We start from the raw sequence: 19,267 nt of genomic DNA, 5'->3' as shown, positions 1-19,267 counted from the left end.
GATAAAAACACAGATTCAGATTAAACTGAAAAATAAAAAAAAAGATACATTATGCAAACACTAATCTTAAAAAAGCTGGGGTGGGGGCTCCTGGGTGGCTCAGTCAGTTGAGTGTCCAACTTCGGCTTAGGTCATGATCTCATGGTTTCTGAGTTTGAGCCCCACATCCGGCTCACTACTCTCAGTGCGGACCCTGCTTCAGATCCTCGGCACCTCCCTCTCTCTGCCCCTCCCCTACCTACCTGTTTTTATTCTCTCTCTAAAGTAAATAAAACATTTTTAAAAAAGCTTTGAAAAAAAGCTAGGGTGGCTTTTCCATATTAACATAAGAGAAAATATATTTCACAATAAGGTATATTTAAAGAGAAACATTCTATGCCCATAAAGGTCAAACATCAAGAAGACATAATTATAAATGTATATGCCCTTAAGTCATATAGCTTTAAAATACATGGGAGCAAAAACTGATTATCAAAGATAAACTATCATAGTTGGAAATCTTAAACACTTCTCGGTATTTAATACCAACAACAACAAAAAAAATCACAAAGGATATAAATCTGAACCTTATCAACTACCCTGACCTTTCTAAAACATTATACCCAACTACTGCAGAATATACTTTCTTCCAAGTATAGATGGGACATTCACCAAGGCGTACCACACGCTGAACCATAAAAGAAACCTCAGTAAGTAGACAAAACAAACATCCTGAAATTTTAAAGAGTATGGTTCTCTGACCAAAATGGAATTAAATTAGATACCAGTAAAAATAAACATCTAGATAACCTCCAAACATTTGACAATTGCTTCTAATAACCCATGGATCAAAGAAAAATCACGCTGAATTAAAAATGTTTCAGACTAGGGGCACTGGCTGGCTCAGTAGAGCATGCAACGCTTGTTCTCAGGGCTGTGAATTTAAGCTCCACATTGGATCTGGAGATTATTTAAAAATAAAATCTTGGGGTGCCTGGGTGGCTCAGTCGGTTGAGCGTCCGTCCGGCTTCAGCTCAGGTCATGATCTCATGGTTTGTGAGTTCGAGCCCCACGTCAGGCTCTGGGCTGACAGCTTGGAGCCTGTTTCGGATTCTGTGTCTCCCTCTCTCTCTGCTCCTCCCCTGCTCGTGCTCTCTCTTGCTCTCAAAAATAAACATTAAAAAAAATTAAAAATAAAATAAAAATAAAATCTTAAAAGATAGATTTCTACCAGAATTTGTATAATGTAGCTCAAGAAGTAAATAGAGGCACATATATGTCTTTAAATGCTTAAAAATGTGAAAGGAAGATGAAAAGAAAATAGTAAAAGAGAAGCAATCTATGAAATAGGCAACAAACAATAGAGAAAATTAACAAAACTTAATTCTTTAGTAAGTAAAGTTGGTAAATCCCTAATTAGATGAATTGAGGGAAAAAAAAAAGGGAAAACACAAATTATCAAAATCAGAACTGAAAGAGGATATTCACCGATGACACTGATGACCCCTGTTTAGGTAGAAAATCCCAAGGAATTAACAAAAACTACTATTAACCAGGTAAGTATGAGATACTATGGTTCCCTGTGAAAACACTCAGTATTGTTAAGATGTTGACTCTCTTCAGAAATCTCTATCGCTTCAACACAATCCCCATCAAAATTTGAGCAAACTTATTTGAAGAAGAGAAATTGACAAACTGATTCTAAAATTTACATGGAAATTCAAAACAACAAAAATAAAAACCAACAACTAAAAATCAAAGTTCTCTTGGGAAAGGAAGAATAAAGCTACAGAACTTACACTACCTTACATCAGGCTTCTACAGATCTATACCAGCATTTTTGCACAAAGGGCAATTTTTACCCTCCAACAGACGGCTACCAATGTCTGGAGACATTTTGGTTGTCACTCCAGGGGGAAGAAGGAATGAATGGTACTAGCAAATAGTGGCTAATGGCCACGATGTTACTAAACATCCTACAGTACACAGGAGGCACAGGATAGCTCTTCACAACAAAGAATTATCTGCCCAAAAAGTCAATAGTGGCAAGGCTGACTAACACACTACACTAATGTAACAGTTTTGTACTGGCAAAAGAATACACAAACAGAAACACAACAGAGCCTCGGAATAAACCCACATTTTAATAGTCAATGATTTTTGACAAAGATATCAACGCAATTCAATAGAGAAAAGAAGGTGTTTTCAAGAAATGTTGCTTCAGCAACTGGAAATTTATGTGAAAAAAATGAACTTGGGGGAGCTCAGTTGCTTAAGCATCCGACTTTGGCTCAGGTCATGATACTGCATTTCCTGCATTCAAGCCCCACATCAGGCTCTGTGCTGACAACTCGGAGCCTGGAGCCTGCTTCAATTCTGCGTATCCCTCTCTCCCTCCCCCACTTGCACACGTGCTCTCTCTCTAAATAAACATTAAAAAAATTAAATTAAAAAAAAAAACTCAAGGGGCGCCTGGGTGGCTCAGTCAGTTAAGCGGCCGACTTCAGCTCAGGTCACGATCTCGCGGTCCGTGAGTTCGAGCCCCGCGTCAGGCTCTGGCCTGATGGCTCAGAGCCTGGAGCCTGCTTCCGATTCTGTGTCTCCCTCTCTCTCTGCCCCTCCCCCGTTCATGCTCTGTCTCTCTCTGTCTCAAAAATAAATAAAAACGTTAAAAAAAAAATTAAAAAAAAAAAACAACAAAAAAAACTCAATTCTTACTTCACAAAAAATTCAAGACAGATCACAGGACTAAAAGTAAAAGCTGAAACTCCTAGGCTTTTAGAAAAAAACAAGAGAAAATTGTTGCAACAAAAGGTAAAACTAAGGTTTCTTATGATAGGGAAAACAATTACCATGAAAGTTAAAATTAATTTATAAATTATCAAACAAAACTGAATTTAAAACTAAAATTAAAAACTTAAGCTTATCAAGTTGGGAGAAAATATAAAATATATGTATATATATGAATTGCATATATTTCCCCGCCTCAATTGGGAAAAGTCCAGCAAAAAAAAAAAAAAAAGTATAACAAACACAAAACAGCACTGTCATCATGGACATGTAGTTAACACTACACCTATACAAAAACAAAAACAAAAAAACTACACCTATACACTTATTGGAATGGCTAAAATTAAAAAGTGACAAAACCAAACGCTGAGGAGAATGTGGAGACAACTGGGACATTCGTGTAAAATGATACAATACTTTGGGAAACAACTGGGCAGTTTCTTAAAAATCTAAATGGACAACAGCAATTTCATTCTTAGGTATTTATCCGTAAGGAAAGACCTATATCCTAAAGAGGACTCATACAAGAATGTTCATTTTATCTCTATTCAAAATAGCCAAACCCAAGAAAGAAACCAAATACATAAATAGATATCAATGGACTACTAACCAGTAATAAAAAGTCAAGAAATACTAATACACTCAACATGGATGAATCTCACAGATATGGTGAGTGAGAAGAGCTGACACAAAAGAGGACATACTGTATAACTTCATTTATATGAAGTTCTAAAACAGGCAAAACTACTTTAAGGTAAACAAAACAATGGTGACCTTAAGTAGGAATGTTGTATGTGAGATAAGGATACAATTTTATCTTTTTCAAATGGTTAACCAGTCTTTAAAAAAAAAAAAAAAAAGTTCAACTTTCCATCACGTAGTTTCTATTCTATTTTACTCCATTTGTCCATTAATGCCTCACTACTGTACTTAGAGAAACATAATAGTCTCTTCATATCTAGTAGGGCTAAGCAATACCTCTCCAACTTCAGCAACTGATATACTTTTTCAGACTTTTCTTGGCAAACACCTGCCTCCTTCCCTCTCCCATCAAAATATACTTTAGAATGGGGCGCCTAGGTGGCTCAGTTGGTTAAGCGTCCAACTTCGGCTCAGGTCATCATCTCAGAGTTCATGAGTTCAAGCTCCACATCGGGCTCTATGCTGCCAGCTCAGAGCCTGGACCCTGCTTCAGATTCATCGTCTCCCTCTCTCTCTGCCCCTCCCCATCTCGTGCTCTCTCAAAAATAAATAAACGTTAAAAGAAAATTTAAAAATATTTATTAAAATGTACTTTAGAATCAACTTGTCTAGCTTGTGGAAATAACGGATTTTTACAAGTAAGTTAGCACTAAGCTTGGAGAGAACCAACAACTTTGTTGAGTTATCCTATCCAAGGTCATGGAATGTCTTTCCATTTATTCCAAGTACATTTTTGTTAGGGGTCAAAAATATTTTAAAGTTTTCCTTAAGTTTTGAAAAAGATAAAACTATAACCTTACATACACCATACAATACCCTTACTCAAGGTCACCACTTCACATTTCTTGTTACATTTCATTCCTAGGCATTTTGTCTTTCTGTTGCTGTAATAAATGAACATTTGATTCCATGAGATATTCCAATTGGTTACTGCTTGCTTATATGAAAGCTACAGATTTTTGTTCATTACTTTCACATCGTATTACTTCACTGAATTCTTCCTATTTGCGTTAAATTTTTTTGACTGCCTTGATTTTTCCCACGTTCCCATGTACCTCTTCCAATTCTTACGTGTCCAGTTTTATTACCCACTTGTCCTACAGTGACTAATACCTTCAAAGAGAATCTAGTGGAGATAGAGACCATCTTTGCTTTGTAGCTGATTTTAGTGTAAAGGTATCTGGTAATTTATTGGCTTTTGGGCTGAGGTATGAATGTATATGTTTGTGTACTTGTAATGCTAAAAAAGGTCTTGTCAACTCCATGTTATTAAATGTTTCCCTTGAAACAGGTAGTGAATTTTCCCTAGTCAGATAAAGCATCCCTGACCTGACCTGTTCTTCACTCCAATGACATATTAAGTAGGATATTGGTCTTTGGAAGGTGTTTCACTCCTCTAATTACACTAAGTAACCTAACTAAGTGTTCTGTTTTGTATTGTTGTTGTTGTTGACCTAAGTGTTGTGTTTTGTGTTGTTGTTTTTTAATTGTCAATGCTGAATCTTACCAGTGCATTGACAACTGTTTTTTCTTCCTCTTATCTGTTAACATGATGAGATATACTGATCAAGCACATAATACTGAATTGTCCTCATATTCCTGGGATTGATCTCACTTGATCGTGGTCTATTACACTTACTATATTGTTGGATTATACTTTTAACATTTAAATGGTTTGTACCTTTCTTTTTTAGTATTATCTTCAGTCAGGATTTGTTATCAGTAGTTGGGTTTAAATAAAAGACAGGGAAGTTTTCATACTTTATGTTCTGAAATAGTCCTAGAACTCTCTGTACTGGAATTATCTGTTCTTTGAGGTTTCAAAGACTTGTGTGAAAGATTTCTGGGCCTGAGTTTCTTTTGGGTGATAGGTTCTTTAACAATTTTCCCAAATTCTCAATAAGGCTACTTAGTAATTTACCTACTGTGATTTTCCCTCCTCCAAGAATCACTCTTGGGTTTTATCTCCTACTGTATTACTTTTGTTTACATCTTAATTCCTTTCTTTTTTCCTGAACATATGTCATTTCTTCCCCCAACCTGTTAATTTTAAGTATAAAAGGTCTTCAAAACATCAAAAGCTCAGGTTCCTAATGATACATCCAAGTAAGAGCTATGTACCTCTCAACTCTCAACCTGGGACAAACACTACTTTCAAAAGCTGGTAAATGCTCAGCATATATTTTGAACAGAACTTAATTTTATTAAGCACAGACAAAAACAATAAAAGATAAAAAATCATGATTAAAGTAAATTATACTCATTTACATTATTCTGCATCTTATCTTTTGAAGACACATTTTATTTTAAACTTGCAAATGTCCCAAGTTAAAGAAAATTGTACTGCAGGTCTAGAAATTCTATGATGACCAATGATTTCTCACATTTTTGCCTGTTTTTACAGCAAGTATGTAAAAGCTTAGCCTAAAACAAACTTAAAACCTTTATAAATAAAATGCAATAAAAAAGTAATCATGAGACAATGCTTTATTTAAACTGATGCCTAATTATCATAGGGCATACAAAATGACAAAATTCCCTAATCTGTCATATGAAACTAAACGTTATACTTTCTAATACCTTACTATGTAAATTGTTAAGGTTTTCTAGTATTTGATATGCATAAATTAAACTATTTGTTAATAGAATTTACTGAGAACTCAAATTCTGTACCTGATTACTAAAAGTAAGAGTCAAACTGTCAATATCATGCCCAATTAGATGCTCCTACTGCACTGTACACAAAGACAATTGGAATTCCCACAATTTTTAGGAACAATTCTTGTAACTGCTGTGTCATCACTGTTAATTTGGACTAACTATGGTTTTAACTGCTGCTATTGTTTACGAAGTCTTATTTTTTATTTCCCTTGATCATTGGTTCTTAAATTTTCATACAGAGATGAATAGAGGCAGGGAGGCCTTGTAACCCAGCTAAAAAAAAATCAAGTCAAACAAGTGAAAGAACCACTCTTTCTGAAGTTTCATATATATATTTCACACAAATTAAAATACCATAGGTGCACTTGGGTGGCTCAGCCGGTTTAGCATCCAACTTCAGCTTAGGTCATGATCTCAGGGTTCATGAGTTTGAGCCCCGCATTGGGCTCCATGCCAACAGTGCAGAGCCTGCATAGAATTCTCTCTCTCCCACTCTCTCTCCCCCTCCCCTCCCTCCCTCCCTCCCTCTCTCAAAACTTTAAAAATAAATAAATAGGGGCATCTAGGTGGCTCGGTCGGTTAAGTGTCCAACTTCATGATCTCTAGGTATAAGGGTCGAGGCTCCACGTTGGGCTCTGTGCTGACAGCTCAGAGCCTGGAGCCTGCTTCGGATTCTGTGTCTCCCTCTCTCTCTCTGCCCCTCCTCCACTCACACTGTGTGTGTCTGTCTCTCAAAAATAAATGAACATTAAAAATTTTTTTAAATAATAAATACCATAAAAAGCCACATCTAGTCAATATAGAAACTTTAAGAAGTATGTATGTACCACTTACAAACATTAAACACCCACGACTCACCTGCAAACCCTAAAGAAAACTACAGAAAGACACAGCACAAGACTAAGATAATTTACCAACTATTACACTAAATTTTTTAATGGGGTGGTGGAGGTGGGAAGCAAGTAAAAAAACACTTACCATTTGACAGCTAAATTCTGTACCTCTCCATTTTTATCTTCCAGTAACTTCAAAATCATTTTCACTACTTTCCTTTCACTATCATCATCCAACTTGATGGAATCTTTCTGCAGTTCTGTCATCAAATCATTTGTAGCCATAAACCTATCAAAAAATTAAATTGATTGGTAATTAAACATTTTTAAGCATTAATTAAAAAAAAAAAGATTCTCCTCCAGGTTAGTCCTGTTTTAAGTTACTGACAGGACCTACAGTGAATGCTCTTTCATTCTAATTAATAGCATCATTGCTTCCAGGAGGAGAAAGGCGCCTTTATTTTTTCTTTGCATGCAGTTTTAATTTTATCTAGGAAGCCTTTAACTACAAACATTAAGAATACCTTCTTGTTTAATATTATGTGTGTTGGGGCACGGGGGTGGGTCACACATTACAAAATTACTGGGAAACCTCCAAAATACAAATTCTCACCTCTACCCCACCTCCCATCACAAGGTATCAGGTGTATTTTCAAAATGATAAAGAGGTGATTCTAGAACATCATTCCATCTGACATCCAGACCCCTCAAAAACCACTGCCACAGACAAGTTTAATACTGAATAGTCTGACAAAAAACCCAGATTGATCAACTGTCTAATCTCAGCTTTGAAGTAAAGGGTTAACAGGAGATAAAAATAAGGTAAACAGATGTTCAGATTTTTTCCTCATATACCTCACCAAACAATGGTCTTAAAAGTAATTTCTCGTAGTAATATATAATCACATTGAAATAAAGCCTCTCAAATCTGTTTAAGGGCCAAATGAATTTTTCCCATAGTTCTTGGTTCTTCTCTACTTATTGAAATAACCTTACTTAAATAACAATTACTTAATGCTTTTCTCCTGTATTTGAACCAGATCCAGTTTGAGGAAAAGTGTAGTTATTTTATGTTACGTACAGAAATGTCAAATCCATGTTTAGGTCAATTAAAAAACACAACTATTGGAGCTGAAATGATAAATAGCTACACAGATAGTCTGGCAATATAGGCAATAAACTATGGGATAAGGACTAGCAAAACAACTTATTTAGGAATTTAAGGAGTTAGTATGTTCATTCACTTAATGCTGATTTGACAAAGTTTTAAACTATAATGCAAGTACAATTCTTACCAAGTTTTATAAAACAGCTTATAAAGAAAAGCCTGTGTTCAAACTGGCATTACACAAGGTAAAGTAAGCATGCACTTTTTTTAAATGAACACAGTTCTAATTGGAAGCTCCTCTCCATTTTATATGATGACAAATGAAATCAAAACCACACGATATTCTAGAAAATAAAAAACAAAAATGAGCAGCATACTAATGCAGGCACTCTACACACCTTAAGCCATTTAACATCTTAGCCATTCAACTTACATAAAATCCATGAAATAAAACGACAGCAGTTAGTAGTTAGGCGCTCTAAAGACCCCTGAAACGCTTATTATCTGGTTGAAGAGAATATGGCAATCTTCAACTTAGGTAAAAAAGCAAATAATCTAAAGGCAAAAAGTTGTTTTATGGTTCTGAAGGGAGTCTACTGGTACACAGGTTCTTTCCTTTATTTACCACTTATTTATTCACTGCCTATTATGCTACAAAGGCTGGACTATGAGCAAAGGACAAAAAGTAAATAAACCTTGGCTCCTGACCTCAGAGGAGTCTACTCATTTTCAAAAATCTATGATTAATCCAAAACCACAAGGTATCACCTCACACCAGTCAGATTGGCCAATATCAAAAATACAAGAAATAACAAGTATTGGCAAGGATGTGGAAAAAAGGGAACCCTCATGCCCTGATGGTTAAGACGCAAACTGGTACAGTCACTAGGAAAAACAGTATGGAGGTTCCTCAAAAAATTAATAGAAATACCATAGGACGCAGCAATTCCACTGATGGGTATCTGCCCCCCAAAAACAAAAGCACTAATTCAAAAAGATATATACACGGAGCACCTGGGAAGCTCAGTTGGCTGAGTGTTTGACTTCAGCTCAGGTCATGATCTCAGACTCTGTGAGTTCGAGCCCTGTGTCGGGCTCTGTGCTGACAGCTCAGAGCCTGGAGCCTGCTTCAGATTCTGTGTCTCCCTCTCTCTCTGTCTCTCTCAAAAATAAATGAACATTAAACAAATTAAAAAAAAAAAAAAGATATATGCACCCCTATCTTCACTGCACCATTATTTATAATAGCCAAGATACGGAAGCAACCTAACTGTCCACTGATTGATAAAGAATGATGGAATATTACTCAGCCATAAAAAAGAATGAAATCTTGTCATTTTCAACAGCATATATGGACCTAGAGGGTATTAAAGGGGATTCAGAGGCACAAACTCTAGTTATGAAATAAATGGCAGGGATGAAAAGTAAAGCACAGGGAATATAGTCAATATTGTAATAATTTAGTATGATGACAGATAGTGACTATACTTATGGTGACAACTGTGTAATGCAAAATTAAAACTGTCGAATCGTTATGTCATACACCTGAAATATAACACTGTATGTCAACTATACTTCAATAGAAGTATTTTTTAATTAAAACCTATGATTAATGGTTAAACATTTTTTTTAAAGTTGAAATAAGCACCAGTAAAATTACCAAAAGGTATTTTTACAAATGAGAAAAAACAGATTGAAATAGTATTAAGTTATACCAAAAGTTACTTTTTATGGTGACCCCAAAACCAGAAGGTTCTAAGAATTTCTTCCTGTTAATTTGATATAAAAATTTGCACTATAAATCATCTTATAAGAAAGTTGTTTGACGAGCTTAAAATCTGTCCATGGCAGATTCAAAAGACAATTTGTAAAATGTCTCTTAAGCATTTACTATTTTAGGTATGGTGCTAAGAACAAAGATGATAAAACAGACTCAGTCCCTTCCTCTTAACCTTTTCATCTAATACGGCAGACAGGTAAATGTACAAATCCTAATCTTACAGATTTTGAAAAATACTCAAGGACATTTGACAATCATCACACCAAAGAACGGACTATTGGTTTGGATCTCAAAGGATTAACACCTTTGAGTGTTAATTTGCATGGGGAAAGCTGGTTTGGGATTTAAAATTTTCATTTTTGTCTGTGTTAGTGTGGGGGTGGGGTTGGTAGCACCAACAGCAATGCTGAGGGATGTAACGCTTCAGAGTGAAGGGCCAAGAAGCAGTTAAGAATGGCTGGGACACAGATAGAAACCTAACAGGAAGAAGACGGAAATGTAGGTTGAGGTCAGGATAAGAAAGGTCTTATATACTCATTGACTATGTAGTGAGAACCTATGATGTATCAGGTACTATGCTAGGCTCTGCATAAACAAGAGATGGTAAAAGCACATAGTTCTGCGGTCCTGAAGCTTACAATAGTCAAATAGAGACATTTTAATTAAAAAAAAACTACATATATGGGTTAATTATATATGTAATTATGAACAGAGATAAATGCTAAGAAGGGAAGGAAAGGAATATGGCACAAAGAGAACTCAATGGTATAACAAAATAACCTGATGTAGACTGCACTGGGGGTTGTGCACCAGGGAAGAGTGAGACCCGAAGCACGAGCAGGAAATTTTTTTTTTGGGCGGGGAGCAGGGAGATGGCCAAGTAAGCAAGGACCAGGAGGTTAAAGAGATTTGGGGGTCTTATGAGGATTTTAGTCTTTATTTGAAAAGCAATGGGAAGCTACTGAAAGGCATCTGAGGTAGAGATGGGGAGACTATGGAAATGATTAAATGTGCATTTCAGAAACATTACTCCAGCTACATACACTATGGTAAGAGTTTGGAGAGAACCAAGCTTCCTTCAGCCAAACTGAATGGAGAACAGTTAGGAGAGTTAGTGCAGCAGTCTAAGTGAGAAATGATGGTAGCCAGAATCAGGGTTATGACAATCAATGGAGGAAGAAAATTGGACATACAATCGATCCTCATTATTAGCAGAGTAAATGCATTCTTGTTTCAGCTCACACACTGTAGAGTATCCTCTTCTCTATGTATTGCCACATCTTTTGCATGTTTGTGCTTTCTGTTCGTAATTTTGCTGTTTAAAATGAACCCCAAGCATAGTGAAGTACTGTCTAGTGTTACCAAACTACAAGGCTGTGATGTATCTTCCAGAAAAAAATACATGTATTAGATAAGCTTCTTTCAAGCATGAAGTTAGTGCTGCTGGTCGTGAGCACGTGTGAATGAATCAACAACATAGTTTAAATAAGGTGTCTTTAAACAGGAATACACAAAACAAGGTTATGAGCTAACCAACTATGAAAATGTTGTGACTAGAGGCTCACAGGAACCTACCACTGTACTTCTAGAAGGCTTAGAATCACTAATTCAACATTCATAGTAACTTTATAGTACTAACTAATGAGAATAGTAAGAACCAATCATTTGAGATTTAAAAGGTTAAAGTAAGTCTTTGAAATGGATTAGATATGGGGATGGTAAGGGATGAGTTAGAAAATGGGCAAAGAAGGAGGAGGAAAACCACAGGACTTGGGCGTTACAGTCAGGTATGTACCCCTTCAGGAGTCTTATTGTGATTTAACAGCCACTGCCACATTGGATGGTTCAACCACTCATCTTACAACAGGAGAAACGATTAAGAAACCTGCCTCAACTACAGACTACACTGAATGTCCATTCCTCAGAATCCTAATCAACAAAATCTCGGCAAGAGTGAAGGTGTGAACACCATAAATCAATGCCCTGCAGCCAAAAGTGAGGACTGAGAAGGAAAAAAACTGTAGCTCTGCACTTCAGGAACTGATCTGAGGCTTATACCTCTATCTCAATGTTATTTCAAACCCATCTGATGCTTACAGCTAAAACATATTGTTTTCCTGTACATAAACAACCTCATAGAACATCCATCTCAGACAAGTTCACTTACCACAAAATACGGAACATCCCCTTTCTAACTCATTAAGTGACTGCTGCTTCTTCACCAATTAGTTTTGCCTCTGCTTTAGCCTTGCCCTCCGTGTATTAGGATGTCAAATGATGGAATTGCCCCACTTTCCAACAATCCAATCTAATGTGAAACTCCACTTCCTCAGACCCTTCCCAAAATTACCCAAATGAATAGGACCCAACATCTTTTTACTGAGACTTCGCATAGTGTGTGTTCTCCCTCACTGTAATGGTTATAAACCCAACCTGTGTCAGGGATGACTCTACAAGAGAATTTCAAGGAGTAACAAGTGGTAAACAGTCCTTGTATATCAAGTAGATAAACAAAGAAAATATCCACTGAATTAGTTACATAGAGCTTGTTAGAAATTTGGGGAAAAGTAGCATCGGTGATCTTAGGTGGGCAACAGCTAAGGAGTTTAGAGTTTGTCTTGCAGTCAATGGGAACTAGTGGGGAAGGCAATGATCAGCTGTGACATTAGGAAAGAAAACTCCAGTGGAAGAGTTACCAACAGACTGGATTAAAAAGAGGCCTGAGACAGGAAGACTAATTTGAGAAATACTCATCAGGGAACTAAATGAGACAGAGAAAGGTAGAAGGGTGACATCAAGGTTTTCCAAATTGGGCCATCTGGTAGATGGTAATCTAACAGGACAAAATAAGAATAAAAATGGCTTAAGACGGGAGACAGGGAAGTTAGAACGTTAACTTCCAGGCTTCTACAGGAGTCCTAGGTGGATGTAACCTACAGGCAGTGCCATTTCATTCATTATTCAATAAGCAGTTGGGGGGGTACCATCATTAGGAATCGTGCCAGGCTCTGCAGTTAGGAACACCTGGCTTATTCTACTGAACTGAAAGTTCCTTGAGGTGATTAATTCATCTCTAGTAAATCCAAGGTAGAGATGTAGAAACAGTGGTAGAAACAGTGGTAGAAACAGACACCTCGTATTGCACAATGAGCAGCTCTCACAACCCTCCCCTCATGTACAAACACAATTTTACCCTTGTTACCAAAAGAAAGCTAAATAATACCGGCCAAGTGCATCATGCAGTGAACCAATTATCTTTCAAAGAACTTACCACTATCTCATTTTTTCTTATTTATTCCCTTAGAACACGAATTTAGGACAGTCTTAGTATTGTTCATGTAAATAAGACTAATTTTTAGCACTCTTTCTTCTTCCCAGTTTCCTCAATGAGGTCTTTCTTCTATTTTTCAGTGGTGAGCCTTAATCATTGCTGATAATCAGCGTTAGCAGTACACCTTTATCAAGAAAAATCACATAAGTGAAATCCAGTAGCTTACTGCCATCAACCAGCAAAGTACGTAAAAAGTGCCCAGACATCACCTTGTTAACCTCTACAAATCTATTTCTTCTGATTAAACTTACTTTTCTACAAGTACAAGTTGTCCAGAGAACCTAGCTAGCATTTATTGTTACATTATTGTAAATGCCCATGTAGTACTTTCAGCTGTAAGACCTCTACGGTCCTTTCCAGCTCTGAAAGGCTATGATTCCATACCAGACCTGAGGTTTTTATTAATTAGCATTTTAAAGTTTCCAAGAGAAAATACCTCCTAATGTCCAAAACAACACATAAATAAATAAATTTGGTAACATAAACCATTATCAAGCTAGGAAATTCTGCAATGCACTACAAAATTATTTTAAATTGTATCAAATGATATTAAAAAAAAAAAAGATTGGGAGATTTTACAGTGGTTTCTGGAAGACATTTCCCAAAATCCTTACATGCTTTTCTCTCAACTCTGGAATTAAAATCCAATTCAACTAAAACAAGCACCTATTAAGAACCCGCAAGGCCAAAACAGTACAGGATTCAGTTCAGTGAAACAAGGTCCCCACCCTCAATCAGTTCCCTACACAATACTGACCCCCAGCTCCAGTCAAAATTACCTACTCCCTCTCCCCCAATGGAGTTTTGTACAGTGTGCTTCCATACTTATACTCATTTTCTCTACCTACAATTTCAAGGCCTAGCTCAGATCACTCTATGAACATCAACCTCCTGGCTTTCATCTTCTCTGCCACTTAAGCCTAATAACTACATACTGCCCTGGGTTCTTCACCTTTTTATAAAAATGTCTTAACCATTCCACAAGCATGGAGTATTACTGAGGGCAAGCACTAGATCTTAAACATTCTGTAGTCCTTCTCAGGGAATTACTAAAAGCATCTTCTAGCACAAAATATTCCATAAGCCTGAGAAGGAACTGATATTTAAGTTCTTAGTCTTAAATGCACCCTAGTCAAAATTCTGGAGAAGTAACATAACATGGTAGCTAAGAGTTCATGCTCTGGGGGTGTCTGGAAATCCCAGATTTAATGTCTAACCCACCTTGGGCAAGTACTTAATTAATATCACCACATCTAAGATTCCTCAACTGGAAGAGAGATTGTTAGTATTCACTTTACTAGTATCATAATAAAGATAATTAGGATCAAGTGTACGAAGTTGACAGTAAGCATTAATGTTAACTATTATGTAGAAAAAAATAAAATAATGGTAAATTTTCTTTAGCTCTTGATTTCTCGTAATACCATAATTCAGTTAGTGGTGAAGCATATGAAAATAAAAGCAAAACTTTAGTTACCTCAACTCACTGAATTTTCAACATTAATATTCATAAGTGGAGCATTCACATGATTCATGAACACTAAAGTTTTCACTTTGTTATCTACTGTTAACTACTGGCACTAAACCTTAACATACCACCTTCAGGGACACCTCGGTGGCTCAGTTGGTTAAGCGTCCAACTTCGGCTCAGGTCATGATCTCCCAGTTTGTGAGTTCGAGCCTGGCATCGGGCTCTGTGCTGACAGCTCAGAGCCTGAAGCCTGCTTTGGATTCTGTGTCTCCCTCTCTCTCTGGCCCTTCCCCTCTCAAGCTCGTGCGCTCGCTCTCTCTCAAAAATAAACATTAAAAAAAAAAAGATACCACCTTCAAAGAATACAGAATACTAAAACACGAAAGAAAAGGACGTTAGACACCCCCCCCCAACTGAACCCATGATTTAAATCTTACAAAATGATTCTTTAAAAATGCTGACATCTGAAAATTTTTGAAGCCTATACCCATTTCTTTACATGAATGGACTATGTAGTTATCCAGAGACCTAAAATTTCAGGCCTATTAGGGACCTTTTGTAATCACTCATGTACAAAGTGAAAATTTAATCCCAAATAAAGTAGCCTGCCCAAGATTTCACAGATGGTTCACAGAAAAGACTCCTTAGAACCCATGACTAGAACCCATATTTTGTGACCAGCAGGTCATATTCTCTATGGATTCCACCATGAGAATAATAATCTTCTTTTTTCCTTTTAGATATAGCATTGTTTTCTTCTGCCCTTAGCACAAGTAGTGCTAAGTGCCCTTGCACATGTTTGATATTCCAGACTTTTAACTTTGTCCTCAAGATCTTTCTGTTGGTAGATATTTTAAAACACGTAGCAACAAAGTATGATATTTATACCAAAATAAATTTCAAGTGAGAAGTTAAAAGGCATAATTTTAAAATAGAACACATACATTCAAATGTCTGTACTGCAATTATACAGAAAAATGTTCAAAATACTTGACTTCAAGTGCTCACTATTTTAATCAATCTGTTAAATATCTGTAATTTAATATACACAGTGCTTTAGTTCCAAAGACTTGTCTGTTAACTAGATGGCTTGAACATAAGACATGTCTTTAGAACAGAGTTAATAAAAATCTTAATGTCAAGGGGCACCTGAGTGGCTCAGTCGGTTAAGCGTCCGACTTCAGCTCAGGTCATGATCTCACACTCCGTGAGTTTGAGCCCCACGTCGGGCTCTGTGATGACAGCTCAGAGCCTGGAGCCTGCCTCAGATTCAGTGTCTCCCTCTCTCTCTGCCCCTCCCCCACTCACATTCTGTGTGTGTGTGTGTCTCTCTCTCTCTCGAAAATAAACATTAAAAATTAAAAAAAAAAAAATCTTAATGTCAAATTGCTCAAGTCACGGTTTCCACACTTATCTTTCTATAATGTTCACCAACTATTAGAAATATATCAATATTACACTTTTAGAAAAATAATCCACCAAGCAGTGTTTTGATTTACTCTGGCTGAAACTGGTAGATAATTCTTATCAAGTTCAACACTGACTATAACTTAACATCAGAGCAATATTTCTTTCATATAGTTTATTTAAAAAAGAAAACATGAAAGCATGTATGTATTATCTTTATAAGAAATTTAAGTATCTTCAGTCAAAAATCACATATGCAACATTCACATGACTTGATTTGTTTATACCATATTACCCATACACAAGTCTCACTGGCTGACCAAAACAGTGCCATTACAGGAAAGTGCTACCTACCTCTAGTATGAAATTGCATACAATCAGAATGATATTGAGTACTTTTACAGAATGAGCCAAACTGACAGAAATGGGAAGGGGGCAAATCTCACCACACACTCTACACAGCCGTAAGTATGAATACACACACACACACACACACACACACACACTCTTAAATGTGTGTGTGTGTACATATCACCCAAATATGTATTTCAATTTCAGTGTCTTGCACTGGGAGCAAGCAAAGCTCCAAAGGGAAGTAAACAGAATTCTAACTCTAAAAAAAGCAAAAAAAAAAAAAAAAAACCAAAAAACCAAAACTTTTATTTTCTCCAATAATCTTGATTTTGATCTACACTACCCAAAACAAACATGTCTCTTCCAAAAAGTCACAACACTAAAATCTTCGGTATTAGCAAACCGGGTTTAAAAAGTTTCAAATGCAATACTTAACTCCCTAGGTAGCAAAACTTAAAAAAATTCATTTCTGGCTTTGAAGTCACAGAACCAGAACTGTATTTCACTGGCCATTTGAATACACCAGCACATCAATTTAATTAGGAACGTGATCATTACATTTTTCATGGTTCTCTTTTCACAAATGGGGAAATTTCTTCCTGGCAGATAAGGTCTGGATGGGTTTTCAGGTGTTAAAGGGTACTGTTCATATCTACATAAAACTTGTGTAGACTTATAACTTATAGCCTTAAGACTTTGACTTCAGCCACGATTTTAATAGAAGACTATCTGTTCTTTTCTTTAAAATGCACACAAAACACAATCAACGAGCCTTAGAGAACAAAACAGGTATCAAAGAAATATAAAGCTTGTTTTTAGACCAGGAGCTTATTTATTCTGTGATAAGTAAGGATAGGAGGTAGGAAGGAAGAAATCCAACAATTACTGTAATGCAAAAAATAAAAATAAAAGAGAGAGAGAGAGAAACCAAGAGAAACCAAGATAACCCGTGAAAATATAATATTTCTTCAATATGCATGCTACAAGGTTTGGAAACGATTGTACAAGTCTTCTGGAACACAACTGCTAATAAATGAGGCTTCATATTCACCACCCTCGTATTTGAAAACTTCTATCAGTAAGATCCATTTGCTCATTTTACTCTTCTGTTTAAGGTTCAGGAATTCACCTTTCTGGCAGTAATTCTGGATATAAGGAAATGAGACTGGAATCCCCAATTCCTGCTTAGTTTTTACCTGACAAGGAAAAATGACAAGAGACGCTGGCGGGAAAACCCTGCGAGTCAAGTTTCCCCAGCCGGGCTCCCCTCCACCCCACCCCCTTCTTCCCACCTTCCCGAAAGGAATGGTCCAAAGAAAAAGTTTATAACCCAATCCAGGAACAGCCGCCCCAAAACAAGCACATCATTGAAGCTGAATGCACCTAGGCCCACTCCCAGCTGCGGGAAAAGAGGCGGCACCTGGGGCCCGGAGTGGGCAGCAGCCAGAGCCCCAGCGAGCAGGGCGGCCTAGTGCCTGAGGCGGGCGGGCCGGTAGGCCCGGTCTCCCGGTCCCCAAGCCTAGAGTAACTCCCTTCCCCACAACGGCGGGTGATTTTGTCCCTTCACGCCACCTGGGACGCGAGAATCATGTCTCGGGATTGGGGGTGGGGGCAGGGAATGCAGTGGCGGCGTCTGGGGACGCAGAAGGGGCCTCAGAGCAGCGGCGGGCAACCGCCTAAAGAATGGGGGGAGGGGGCTGGAAGGTGGGAGCGCACAGGAGCCTGCGGGAGCGGGGAGCGGGGTGGTGGGCCGGAGACCTCGGGAAGGCAGAGGGACCCGCCAAGGCCAAAGGGGTGGGGCAAGGCCTGTGTGAGGGCCAGGGCCGCGGATGGGGCACCCCAAGGTGGGCGCAGGGTCGGATTTCGGCCTCACCTGAAGTCCTTGTCGCTGGATGTCATTTTTTCCAGCAAATTGGAAATGTGGTACGAGGCGCTCGCCATGTTGACGGCCTCGATCCCGCCCGCTGGCGTTGCTGGTGCTGCTGCCCGCTGCCGGCGCCGCTGTAGCTGGGGCTCCTCCTCTCGCTTGCGGCGGCTCCCGCTTCCAGGGTCGCAGCGCGACGCCGACGCGGACTAGGGAGGCGCCTCGACAGGCTGCCTCCTCCTCGGCGAGGAGCGGGCCTGTCCCGGGGGAAGCAGAGGCTTCGGGGCCGGCCTAACGACGGCGCTGCTCGCAGGAGAACGAGCTCATGGGCAGCGAGGAATACAGCAGGGCCTCTCCGGGGAGCTAGACGCCTCTACTCGGATCCGTCTCGCTCCCACTCTCTCCGCACTCGCTCCCTAGGGCAAGAGGCCAAAACCCGCCTCCTTCGCTCCAGGGGCGGGGGCGGCGAACGCGGGACGCCACGGAAAGCTGAGGTCAGGGTTCACGAAGGTCTCCCCACGCACGCTGTAGAGACGCTAGTTAAAAGGCAATCCTGTTGGCTGAAGACTCCGTCAGTCTTCGCGTGACCCGCCTTTCAGAAAGCATGACAACGACCAAAAGGGGCTGTTCTCGCGAGACTTGAAAGCGACGGTTAAAGGACGGGGGGGGTGAGGGGGAAGAGCATGCTGTAATATGAGAATAACTTGATTTTTTTTTTTTCTGTACGACAGTACCGGGGAAGGTTTACGATTCTTGAGTATAAGGCGATAGAGTACTGATAATTTAGATGCAGCGTGGCAACCAACATAAGAATTATTAAAAGGAGCTTTCATTTCGAATCGGACGCGTGGCCTACTTCGCCTTCACCACGGGGGAATAGTGTTGCCACGTGAAAACCACAAATCCCAGAATGCAGTCGGGGTTGTTACACTGAGTCAGGATGTGATTGGCTGAAGGAACTTGTAGCTTCCTCATTGGCTTCCGTGA

At 38.5% G+C, this 19,267-nt stretch overlaps 1 protein-coding gene across 1 annotated transcript in view; it reads right to left on the bottom strand.

Annotated features, from left to right (window-relative positions):
* CAND1 (cullin associated and neddylation dissociated 1) overlaps positions 1-18,907 on the bottom strand; it is a 43,160-nt gene extending 24,253 nt beyond the window's left edge. The window contains exons 1-2 of the mRNA XM_042947105.1: positions 18,290-18,907; positions 7,111-7,254 (exon numbers count right to left, since the gene is read on the bottom strand). Coding sequence (XP_042803039.1) covers positions 7,111-7,254; positions 18,290-18,357 — 212 coding nt within the window. The 5' untranslated portion in view covers positions 18,358-18,907. The remainder of the gene's footprint in view (positions 1-7,110; positions 7,255-18,289) is intronic.
* Between the last annotated feature and the right edge of the window lie 360 nt (positions 18,908-19,267).

The sequence above is a fragment of the Panthera leo genome, chromosome B4, assembly GCF_018350215.1.
Source record: "Panthera leo isolate Ple1 chromosome B4, P.leo_Ple1_pat1.1, whole genome shotgun sequence".
Classification (NCBI taxonomy): Eukaryota; Metazoa; Chordata; class Mammalia; order Carnivora; family Felidae; genus Panthera; species Panthera leo.
The sequence above is the reverse complement of the archived record's forward strand: the minus strand, read 5'-3'. Positions and strand labels throughout refer to the sequence as shown.